The sequence below is a fragment of the Arvicanthis niloticus genome, chromosome 15 (genome assembly GCF_011762505.2).
Source record: "Arvicanthis niloticus isolate mArvNil1 chromosome 15, mArvNil1.pat.X, whole genome shotgun sequence".
In the NCBI taxonomy this organism is placed as follows: Eukaryota; Metazoa; Chordata; class Mammalia; order Rodentia; family Muridae; genus Arvicanthis; species Arvicanthis niloticus.
Window position 1 is genome coordinate 25,260,156 of NC_047672.1, and position 12,358 is coordinate 25,272,513.

Below are 12,358 nucleotides of genomic sequence, written 5' to 3' on the forward strand. Positions count from 1 at the left end.
AGTGTTATGGTGTGCGTTCAATAAACCATCCCTATTTGACTGAAATCGGTGTTTGTGTAAGTTTGTGGGGCAACTCATGGACCCCAACATTTAGGAAGGAAGGAGCTTTTACCCCCTGAGCTAGTTCCTTACTAGGTTTTTTGAGACAGGGTGTCATGTATCCCTGGCTAGCTTCCAATTCAATAAAGTGCGTCATGTAGCCCAGACGCTGGCCTTGATCTCTGCCTCTTCTTGCCTCCACCTCCCAGGTGCTAGCATCACAGGCACGTGCCACCAGGCAGGGCGAGCCACCTTAGCAGTTTGGATTCTTTGCAGCCCTCTCTACTATCCGTTATCTGCAAGGAACCCAGGAGCCAGGAATGTTGCAGGGGCGCAGGCCCTGCCTTCTGAGGCCCGGCCCCCTATAGCGGGGAGGAGCCTGGAGGCCCCGGGCTGGCGGGGACGCGCTAGCGGGTCATGGCGGACCTCACTTTATGCGCGTTCCTCACCAAGGTGCTGTGTGCTCACGGCGGCCGCATGTTCCTGCAGGACCTGCGCGGCCACGTGGAGCTGTCGGAGGCGAAGCTGCGGGCCGTGCTACGGCGCGCGGGCCCGGAGCGCTTCCTGATGCAGGAGGTGGAGCTGCGCGACGGCCCGTGGGACGCTGAGGCCGAGGTGGCGGCGGGCGCCGGCGCGGGCTCGGGCTCAGGCGGCGGCGCCACGGCCTGCAGGGTGATGGCCGTGTCCTCCGCGCGCCTCTGCGCCCGCTACCAGCGCGGGGAGTGCCAGGGCTGCGACCAGCTGCACTTGTGTCGCCGCCACATGCTGGGCAAATGCCCCCACCGCGACTGCTGGTGAGGGGCGGAGTCCTCAGTTTCCAGCGGGGCAGTGGGTGCGGGCGGGACGCGCCCTCCGGATGCTCTCTGGCGAGCCTGGGTGGGATGGGACAAAGGCCTTCTTGCTGGCCGTCCCTGTGCTCCTCGTCGCCGAGAGGAATAACATGGAAGGTCTCTCCACTGAGGTTTATTATTCATAGCTACCCCCTGTCCCCAGATGTGCTGTCGCTGTCCCTGGATGCTAGGATGCTTCACAACAGCAGCAGCCTGGCTAAATCCGTGTCGCGACTTTTGAGTTCACTTATGCCTAGTGCTGCTTGAGGGACATCTGGGGGCTTCATGGCCCGCCGAACTTCTGTTCTCTTCTCTCCCTCCTTCCGTAACCACAGCTCATTAGCGCTTAAAAAAGCTGGTGTATGTAGTCCAACCGCAGGAAACTGGTGGCAGGATGGGGCTACATAGGCCAAGCACCCCTCCCAAGCCCAGTGCTTTGCAGCAACCTGGGAAGCTTCCTGGTGCTTTCTTTGTGGTGTTGGTGGACAAAGAGATCAGCAGCTGTTGTTGGTCTGAAGAGCAAGTTTTAGTTACTACAAAAACCAATGAGTAACCTCTGCCAAGCCTGAGGGTAGAGTTCTTACCCTTGACTTTATCGCTACTCATCAAACAGGAAAATGACCCCTGGAAGTGAGTTGCCTCAACCCCATTTGTATTATTAGTACTTGGGGAATTCACTTGTAAATTGGAAATGCCTAGGCAAAGAATTAGACCTGCCAGCCTCTTCCCTCTTCTTGACCTGGGCTTCTTACTGCTCTGAACTCTTCTAGGTCTACCTGCTCCTTGTCCCATGATATCCACACACCCATCAACGTCCAAGTCCTGAAAAACCAGGGACTTTTTGGCCTCAATGAAGCACAGCTTCGAATCCTGCTTTTGCAGAACGACCCCTGCCTTTTTCCAGAGGTGAGTCCTTGAGAAGCCGCCATCCTACCATCAACTGTGGCAAGCCTTTCTGCCTTTCTCTCACTGATCGCCTGTTCCTCCATGTTTGTTTTCTTTTGTTGGGATAGGATCTTATATAGAGCCCAGGATGGCAGCGAACTTGCTATTTAGCTGACTAGCTTTCTGTTCTAATCTACACCCCTCCCCACCAAATGTGGACGTTATAGGGGGCCATTTCCCATCACTACTTTAGATGTTAATTTTAATTGCTTTTAGGTACTATGATTTGGTTTCAGATACTTAAAAAAGTACCCATTTTTAATTGCTGGAATGGGTAAAATTAGCACACTTGTTTTTATTTATGTGAATTTATTAATAAAATAATCATCTCAAATTTATGAGACTACCAATAAAATAATTGATAAAAGATTTATTATGTATACACTATTCTCCCTGCATGTATGCCTGCATACCAGAAGAGGACACCAGATCTCATTATAGATGAGCCACCATGTTGTTACTGGGAATGGAACTCAGGACCATCTGGAAGAGTAGCCAGTGCTTTTAACCTCTGAGCCATCTCTCCAGCACCCCCATATAATTTTAATCTGGCATGATCATTCTGTTGTAGACATTCCTGTTAGAGGCAGGAGGAACAGATACTTTGATCCTGGATGTCTCTTCTACAGGCTGGGGCATTTCCTTATCTTTGAGGGACCTGAGCCCTGATAAAATCAGATCCATGGCTTCAATACAGAAAACAATTTTAGGGAGAGTTCATAGGAAGTAAGGTTTATTAATAGATTTTAAGAATTAGATGTATTTGCTGGGGAGGTTTTTAGGGGGTCGGGTTTAGGGAGCAGTGTGGCATCTGTGTGGTAGTTCATCCCTGTATCTGCATCAGCAGAGGGGGCAAGATCTCTTTAAGTTTGAGATCTGCCTGGTCTACATAGTGAGCTCCAGTGCAAATAACTCCAGGCATTGAAACCCTATCTTAAAAAACAAACAAAAACTACAATGTATCATCTCACCAGATTAGATTAGCTATTGTGGAAAAAAAAAGAGAGAAAGAAAGAAAACAAAAAGGAAAAAGGAGAAAAAGTAGACCAGTGTGATGGTGGGAACCTGAAAATCTCTAGAGGCCAAAGAATTGAGAGTTAAGGACTAACCCCGGGCTACACAGCAAGATCTTCACTTGAAAATGAAGCAAACCAAAAGCCAAACCCAAGCCAAGATAAAACAAAGATAAATTAGGCAAGGATGCTGAAAACTCTCATAGATAGAGCAGCCAAGTTTGGAGGTTTTTCAAAAAACAAAAACAAGCTATGCTTGGTGGCTCACTCCTGTAATCCCAACCCTCAGCTGAGGCAAAAGGGTAGCAACAGATCTTGTCTCAAAACAAAAACACAGGGACCAGAGGGGGTAGCTCAGCTCCTAGAGTACTTGCCTAGCGTGGGCAAAACCCTGAGTTCAGTCCCCGGCATCTCATAAAAACCAGGTTTGGAGGCACTTCTGATCCCCCTGTCTCCCTAACGTGATTTCAGGTATGGGTCAGCATGCCCAGTGCGGATCAAACCCAAGATTCCAAGATTCTTGCTGTGTAGCCCAGGCTCTCCTCTGCTAGCAATCATGTAGGCAGTTTACCTGTAACTTTGGCTCTAGGGCATCTGTGGGTGCCTGTACTCATATGCATACAAGAAGTCTGATGGCAGCTTTGGGGGAGGGGTGCGTGTATGTGCACATGTGTGAAGGCCAGAGGTCAAAACTGGGGATCTTTTTAATATTTTCTTTTTTAAATTTATTTTATGTATATGAGTATACTGTCGCTCTCTTCAGACACACAAGAAGAGGGCACCAGATCCCAGCACAGATGGTCGGGAGCCACCATGTGGTTGCTGGGAATTGAACTCAGGCCTTCTGGAAGAGCAGTCAGGGCTCTTAACCACCTAGCCATCTCTCCAGCCCCCACTGGGGGTCTTTTTAAATCATCCTCCACTTTACTTTTTTGAAACAAGGTCTCATCCTCACCCCCCACACCCCCACACTTCTTTTTTTTTTTTTTTTTTTTTTTTTTAAAGTACAGACATGGTAGTATTGTTACCCTGTAATCATAAGACAGGAGAACCCTGGGCCTACTGACCAACCAGCCTGTCTGAATCAGGGAGTTCTAAGTTCCATGAGAGACCTGTCTCAAACAAATAAAGTGGAGGGTGATTTTCAAAGACCCCCCAGTGCTGACCTCTGGCCTTCACATGCTTGTGCACATACATGTACCCTGCCCCAAAGCTGCCATCAAACGTCTCATATGCATATGAGTTAAGCTATAGTTTGTTGGCTTACAGGTAATAGTGAAAACTCACTCAAGCCTTGCTTCACTTCCGCCGCAGGTCTGTTTGATGTACAACAAAGGTAGCGATGCCCTCTATGGCTACTGCAACCTCAAGGATAAGTGCAACAAGTTTCACGTATGCAAATCCTTTGTGCGGGGCGAATGCATATTTCAGCCCTGCAAGCGCTCCCACCAGCTCATCCATGCTGCCACCCTGAAGTTGCTAGAGGACCAGGAACTTAGTGTCTCAAGCGTCGTGAATTTCCAGATCATCTCTAGCTACAGACACAAGAAATTGCACAAGATGCTTGAAGAGAAAGGTAGGCATAGATAGAGCCTTCAGGGAGGAGGTGTTGACAGTCTCTGGTCTGTGTAGTAGGAGAAGCGGTGATTGGAAGCCAGCCTGCAGACGAAACATTTCACGTGCTAATTACAGCCTTTCCTTGGAAAGGTTGAGACTGTCAGTCACATTTTGTTTTGTTATTACTTTATTTGTTTATGGTGCACGTGTGTGTGTGTGTGTGTGTGTGTGTGTGTGTGTGTGTGTGTGTGTGTGTGTGTGGAGGTGCCAGAGGAAGCCAGAAAAGGGGGTCAGATCCTTTTGAGGTCTATGAGGTACTGGCAATTAGAGCAGCCAATGCTTTTAATCACAGAGCGGAGCTTCGAGCTGTGTTCTAGCCCCAGCTAACATATGGAAATGTGATTCTAACCAAAGAAGAGAAAATCTTGCCAAGTTAGAGGATTTGCCCAAGTATTTGAGCATGGTAGCTTCTGGGAAAATTGGGAGTCAAGAATTTGGTAGACTAATCTTAATAGTTCAGCTGGGAACACGAGAGGGAGATGGCAGGTGATGTACATATGGTTTGTTTTTATGAAATTGAACTACAGTTTTTACCTATTTTCATTTTTAAGTAATTTTGACCACATTACAGGTAACTGACTAGAAATAAAATTGCATGTCTCAAGAAGTGCTGGAGAGATGTCTCATTGGTTAGAGCACTGTTGCTCTTGCAGAGGACCACGGTTTGACTCCCAGCATCCACATGATGGCTTAGAAATTTTATTATTTATAAAATAATAAAATAGGGGCTGGAGAGATGGCTCAGAGGTTAAGAGCACTGACTGCTCTTCCAGAGGTCCTGAGTTCAATTCCCAGCAACCACATCTCACAACCATCTGTAAAGGGATCTGATGCCCTCTTCTGGTATGACAGTAACACAGTGACAGTATACTCACATACATAAAATCAATAAATCTTAAAAATAATAATAATAAAATATATTTTTTAAAGTTTGGTTTAGTCACTGTTGTAATGCTGTAAAGAGACACCATGATCAAGGCAACTCTTATAAAAGAAATGGGGCTGGCTTAGGATTTCAGAGGCAGGCAGGCATCATGGCAGGGAGCATTCAGACAGGCACAGCAGGCGTGGTGCTGGAGAAGTAGTTGACAGCTATATCCTGATCCATAGTCAGAGAGAGAGAGAGAGAGAGAGAGAGAGAGAGAGAGAGAGAGAGAGAGGAAGAAGAAGAGGAAGAGGAAGAAGAGGAGAGAGAAGAGAGAGGGAGAGAGAGAAGAGAGAAGAGAGAGGGAGGGAGGGAGGGAGAGAGGGAGAGAGGGAGAGGGAGAGGGAGAGAGAGAGAGAGAGAGAGAGAGAGAGAGAGAGAGAGAGAGAGAGAGAGAGAGAAGAGAGACAGAGACACTGGGCCTGGCTTGGGCTTTTGAAACTTCAAAGCCCACGCCCAGTGACACATTTCCTCTATTCTGGCGGCAGCCTAATCCTTCTGTCCCATCAAAGACTTCACTCCCAGGTGAATCAGCATTCTGCCTACCAGCCTAGGGGTGCCATTCTTATTCAAACCACCACAAAGTTGAGGGGAGATCCACTTTGTGGTGACTCTGCAAGCCCAGTTTCTGAGGAAGTGCTGATCTGGCTGGGGTAAAACTGGCTTTAGCTTACTGTCTTTGTTCACTAAATTTAATATCAGAAATATCTCCTCATGTTGCCGCTTACTCTTTCCGACTGCTTATTTTAATTAATTTACTTTTTTTTAAAAAATCCAATCCACCCCATTCCCTCCCATGCTGCTTCCAACAACATAGAATTAAAACAAAAAGCTCATCTCTCTTCCTTTCAGACAACCCAGCTTCTACTGAGCCATCACAAGGCCTTGGGAAACAAGGAGCTCTCTCCGGGGCTGTGGAAGCCAGGCCTTTTCTCCCTGCCCGTGCTCAATCGCCCAGGAAGCCCCATTAAACCTTAAGACCGTCAGAGGAATCGAGAAGCAGCTTGTTCATCTTGGAGGATCAGAAGCAAGACTTCTGTTGAGCTGGAGGTTTTAGCTGGTCTTTCTTTCCCTCAGTTAGTATCATTGGCAACTCTAATACCTACCTCACAACTGATTGCCAGAACCCAGGATGGAAAATACACTTTCGGCTGAAGTTGGACCTGGAGCTGGCAAAGAGAGGGTAAAATTCTGAGCGTGTAGTCCAGGGCGAATCCTGAAGCTCTAGCCTCTCTCTGAATACCTTCGTGCCTCTGGACAGAGCAGGTTTCTGCTGCCTTCTGGGTCCAGCTGGTGTTTTCTAGACTCCATTTACATAGCTTACATTATAGACATTGCAGTTTGTGCGTGCCGTGTATTATTTGTTACCTGTGTTTATACATAGTCCCTTTTTGCACAGAATTATTAGTATAGTTTAATCACCTCCCTTATTCTGGAATATTTCATACTCCTAACAATGTTTGAATATCTCATTTTGTATCTGTGCAGTATTGAATTTAAAAGCCAATTTGTACCTTTGCTTGGTTTGTAGGTACTAAATAATACTGTCTTCTGATACACATTTCTTTAACCATCTGTGTAGATAACCTCTGTCCCCGCTTTCTGTGTGTTTTGCTTGATTTTGTGAATTTCCTGTGTTGCATTTTGTGGTTCGAGCCGTCTGTGCTGTCGTCAATATTGTGTTCATAATATTCAAGTTTCTGGGTTCATCCTCAGTCAGCATCCCAGCTAATAATCTTTGGGCTCTGCCCAGAGGTTTCTACCTCGCCCCTCTCTCATCTTCTATTGAGCCTATCAGAGCTCAGCTGCTCTATCTTGAAGGATGTATAGGTCACTCCTTCCAGTTGTATCTCCCTGGTGTGGATGGGGACAGGCCATCAGAAGTCTAAATATACCTTGCCCATTTCATGGTTTCTCCCTCCTCCCTTTCCCACTCCTCCCCTTCCCACTCCTCCCCTTCCCACTCCTCCAGCCTCCAAAGAAATTGCATTTGATTATTATTATTTACACTCTGTCATTTTCCTGTATGTATTTTGCTGTGAGCCGTCTTACGTTCTTAACGGGATGAGGTAGCTCAGTGCATGCCCTTTCCATCCGTAGACGTGGCAGCTTTGACAGGATTGTCTTCTCGTGCGTCTCACCGCCATGCTTGTATACATGATGTTACCTGGGAGTGTCTGTAATCATTATTGCAACATTTTCTTCAAGTCCATAAGAACTCAGTTTAAGTTTCGGTTCTTTGGGGATTTAGTCTACTGAATTCTCTTTCTGTATATATGGTTCTGGGAATGGGCCTGCGGCTCATGTGTGCTAGACAAGTGCTCCACCTCTGAGCTGTATCCTCAGCACTCAAGTCAGCTTCTGTCATTGTTATCGGACCGAGGCTGGCTGCTCACCTCATGTCGGGCAGAAAAAGTGAAGAGATGTGCTGAGGGAAGAGGGAGATTTGATTCACAAATCTTCTTAGAAAGGAAGAACTGGGGTGTTACATAGCCTGACTCTCTGGGGAGCTACCTTGCAGACAGCTTATACAAGTGGGTGATGGCTGACCTTGGGCACTTTCTCCCAGTGTGTGGGCCGGATAAGGCACAGCTCTGTGCCATGTCTTGAAGTGTTTTCACTTCTTCCTGTCTCCGAAATGGATCGGTATGTTCTTGGGTTTAATGGATCGGTATGTTCTTGGGTTTACTTTTCAAATTAGTTCCACAGCACACAGTGAACTGACTCCCAGGATGGAGAGGTCCTGAGGCCCAAACCTGTGTAATGAGTGAACTGGGCTCCATGATCACGCCCCCTTTCTTTGCCCTTAACATCGCCCGATGACAGTTCCTCAGAGAGTTCGTGTTAGAGCTAGAGGGGTCTGTGTGGAAAAGTGGCAAGTTTTGAGGCTCCTCTCAAACTATCAGTCTCCCCCAGCCCAACACCCACCTCATTCTGAGACACTTATCCAGTCATTTGCCTCAAGACAACACATTATTGATTGTCCCTACTGTCTTTTTCTCATCCCATGTCAAACCTGTCATCATGTGTTGGAAGTACTTTTCCCCTCAGAAACCTCTTAATGGTCAGTTTTGTTTGCCTCTCTCCACATTCAGACACTGCCTTGGTGCACACTCACTTCCCACACATCCCACCTCTCACTGCCTCTCGTGTGTGCACGCGCACACACACACACACTTCACTGCCTTGGTGCACACCCCCCACCTCTCACTGCCTTTGTGCACACCTCGCCTATGTATTTCATAGGCATATTACTCAATGATACCCAGGTTAACTGTTGGGGTTTTTGGTTTTGTTTGTTCAGTTTGAGGTGCTGGGTAGGCTCTTGCACCCACTACAATAATGGTAGCCACATTTAAATTATTGATATAGTTGGCCTTTGTAGATTTCATTTATTTGTTGACATGTTCTCATGCAGCCCAGGCTAGTCTCAAATTCACGGTGTAGCTCGGGTTGGCCTTGAACTCCTTACCCTTTGCCTCTGTCTCTCAAGTGGCTGGGAGTGTAGATGAATGCTACCACATCTGCCTCTAAAGTGGCTTTTGGTTCCCTGCTCAAAGCACGTTTTTCTTATTTAGTATATGTGTTTAGGCTTCCGAGTACAGTGATGTGTGTGGTTCCGTGATGTATATGTGGAGGTCAGAGGTTGCCTGCCTGTTGTCAGTTCTCACCTTACATTTGAAGGAATTCAGGTTGTTAGGCATGGTGACAAGTGCCCTAACACACAGCACCATCTCATGGGACCTTGCTTGTTTTGAGATCTATAGAGGAGGTGGCTTTAGTAGTCCTGCCGGAGTGCTGGGGTCACAGGTGTGGGACACACCTGGCTCTTCCCTCTTCTCCCTGCCTCCGTTCCAGCTGCCTGAACTTTTGGAAGCAAACCTAAGGATATTGCAGTTCTGTCTCTCCTGCTGAAATTCTCATTGGCCTCCACCATGCAAGGCAAGAGTCATACATTAGGATCCACAGGGGCAGAAGTGACAGGTGAGTGGGGGTGAGGAAGAAGGGCTGTGGCAAGCTGCCCTGACAGTGAGGGGAACTCCCTTCTGGTTTCCATCTGGGGATGTGGACCCAGATCTCCATATTCTTCAGTTTTCCAGAAGAAGTCAGAAATACAAACTTTTGTGAGGTACTACTTTGGTGATTAAGTATTAACTGTTTTTGGTTGAGTTTTAGAAATAAAAGGTTAGGGTCTGGTGTTGTGGAACATGGCCTATAATTCCAGCACTCGGGACAGGAGCTGGAGGCAGAAGAATCCAGAGTTGAAGGCCAACCTTCATAACACAGTGAGTTAGAGGCTGGCCCAGGTACTAGAAACCATGTCTTAAAAAAACAACAAAACTGATGGCAAGATTTCAACCAACTTAGATTTTTTGGAATGTATTTCATCTTATTACTCTTGTTTGTTTGGTTGGTTATGTTTGTTTTTGAGGCAGGGTATTCTAGGCTGGTCTTGAACTCAGTAAGTAGTCTATGTTTTGGGTCCTCCTGCCTCCACCTCCTGAGTGTTGACATTCCTGGCATTTGCTCCTATGCCCCACTTAAGCAGTGCTCGGGTCTGAAGACAGGACTAACCATGATAAGCAAGCAGTGCCAGCTGAGCCACATCCTCAGACTAGTCCTGGATTCTGTCTTTAAATGATGTCACATCCCCAGACTAACCCTGGACTCTGTCTTTAAATGATGTCACATCCCCAGACTAGCCCTGGAGTCTGTCTTTAAGTGATGTCATATCCCCAGGCTAGCCCTGGACTCTGTCTTTAAATAATGTCACATCCCCAGGCTAGCCCTGGACTCTGTCTTTAAATGATGTCACATCCCCAGGCTAGCCCTGGACTCTGTCTTTAAATGATGTCACATCCCCAGGCTAGCCCTGGACTCTGTCTTTAAATGATGTCACATCCCCAGGCTAGCCCTGGACTCTGTCTTTAAATGACGCTGCCTCTTCTGTAAACAGAATCATAATTCTGTAAACATAATTCCCTCTGTGTGCCTCAAAGCCTGGCAAAATTACAATTGTCAAGACTCTCAATAACTCTTACCCCAGAGAGGTGGTTCGTATACATCACATTCCAAAGCTTTGGTTTTAAGCAAAAACATTATTTATTCCTCATGGTAATACTGACACTTAGAATATTTCTTGTCAGATACTGAATTAGTTGATTCAGTATATGCTGGTTTTCATTGTTTTGTTTGGTTGGTTTTGGTTTTATAGGTTTGGTTTGGTTTGGTTTCGAGACAGGGTTTCTTTGTGTAACAGAGCCCTGGCTGTCATGGACTCACTCTGTAGACCAGGCTGGCCTTGAACTCACAGAGATCTACCTGTCTCTGCCTCTTGAGTGCTGAGATCAAAGGTGTGTGCCACCACTTCTGGCTCTGATTTACGTTTTGTTTTTATTTAAAACAAAAGAAAATCAGGCTCTCATTGTAGCCCTGGCAGGCCTGGGACTCATGTAGACCAGGCTGGCCGGAAGCATCTGCTCGGTCTAAAGTTGTTCACCACCACACTCAGTTGAGGTTCTTTACTTTAAAAAAAGAATGCTTACCCCTCCCCCCCTTTTTTTTCCTAATGAGGGCGCTACATGATGCAAACAGTTGAATCATTGAAGTCTAGAGTCAACTTCTGTTCATGAAGTGGGCTGCCCATCGAGGATTCTGTCTGTCCGACATCAGTGTGTCCTGATTTTCCTCACCATGTTTTTTTAATAAATTTATTATGCTAATTCCTTCCTGATTATCTTGTGTTTGTGTCGCTACTCATCATGGTGATCTCTCTGAAATATTGCTAGCTTGTACGGTCCGTACGCTTGGGTGAGCTGTTAGCTGCAGTAGCCGTAGATGGCCGGCCTGTCTGAACATGAAACCATCGCTGCAAAGCGATTTGTTGCGGAGCTCTGTCGTTCTATGTTAAATACAAATACAAATATTTTTGGTATTTCTTCATTAAATATAGAGTTAGCTGTCAGCTTTAAATTACTGTTCTTTATTAGAATAAGAGAAATATGATTCTTATTTGTTGGAAGCTGAAAAATTGATAAAATGACTCAACCTCTTAATGGAATAATATCTTAATCATCTTGCATGACTGATTGCATTCAGTGTTTTTATTATGTTAAATTTATGATAAATGAGCTCTACCTGACTGTGGCATATATTCTTGTTTTCTATTTGCTATACGTTGATACATTCATAAATAAAACTTGTTTATATCTTATGGTATATATAGTGATTTTCTTCTTAATTTTATTGGCTTATGAACAAAATATAAATTTTACTTTAAGTAACAGAGCTTCTGTAAATTGATTCACTATTTATTTGTTTGACTTTTTATTCAGGGCCTCATTCTGTAGCCCAAGCTAGCCTGGAATTCCTGATCCTCCTGCCTCACACTCTCGGGGGCTGGATCACAAGTGTGGCCATCACTCCCAGCTCCGTTTTCATTTTTAAATGTATTTATTTTTATTGCATGTGCATGAGTATTTGCATGAGTTTATGCACACCACATGCACGCAGGAGACCACAGAGGCCAGAAGAGGGCATTAGATCCCCTGGAGCTGGAGTTTAAGTTGCTTGCTGGGACCCACCATGTGTTCTCACAAGAGCAGCTAGTGCTCCTAACCACGGAGCCATCTCTGCAGTGTTCAGAGGGTGGCATTTGGAAGCAGATTGGATCCCAAGGACCAGCCTCATGAGTGTGTCCACATATTGATGGATTTAAAGCACAGTGGGCTATTGGGGGATGTAGGAAACTTTGAGAGTTGGGCTGTAGTTGTAGGCCATGACCTTGAAGGGTGGGTTTTGTCTCTTTTTCCTTCCTCTCATTCTTTCCTCTCAGTTTCCTGGTGGCCAGGAGTTGAACAGCTCTTTGCCACAAAATGCTCCCACCACGGTGTTCTGCCTCACCAGGTCCTGAAACAGCAGAGCCACGTGACCATGGGCTGAAACATTTGACTGTGAGCCAAAAGAATGCTGATTTTAATAGACATTTG

The 12,358-nt window shown here is 46.1% G+C and overlaps 1 protein-coding gene across 1 annotated transcript; it reads left to right on the plus strand.

Moving 5' to 3' along the window:
• The first annotated feature begins 283 nt into the window (after window positions 1-283).
• On the plus strand, window positions 284-11,583 carry Zc3hav1l (ZC3HAV1 like). The gene is made up of 4 exons (XM_034518745.2): window positions 284-833; window positions 1,640-1,775; window positions 4,142-4,403; window positions 6,222-11,583. The coding sequence occupies exons 1-4, from the start codon at window positions 457-459 to the stop codon at window positions 6,338-6,340; spliced, it is 894 nt and encodes a 297-aa protein (XP_034374636.1). The 5' UTR covers window positions 284-456; the 3' UTR covers window positions 6,341-11,583.
• The last annotated feature ends 775 nt before the right edge of the window (window positions 11,584-12,358 follow it).

What these genes read in the sequence shown, in the direction of transcription:
- Zc3hav1l (XM_034518745.2), top strand. Translation starts at nt 457, where the DNA reads ATGGCGGACCTCACTTTATGCGCGTTCCTCACCAAGGTGCTGTGTGCT. An exon ending in TGCCCCCACCGCGACTGCTG is followed by an intron (nt 834 to 1,639) that starts GTGAGGGGCGGA and finishes GAACTCTTCTAG; the next exon opens with GTCTACCTGCTCCTTGTCCC. An exon ending in CAAGATGCTTGAAGAGAAAG is followed by an intron (nt 4,404 to 6,221) that starts GTAGGCATAGAT and finishes TCTTCCTTTCAG; the next exon opens with ACAACCCAGCTTCTACTGAG.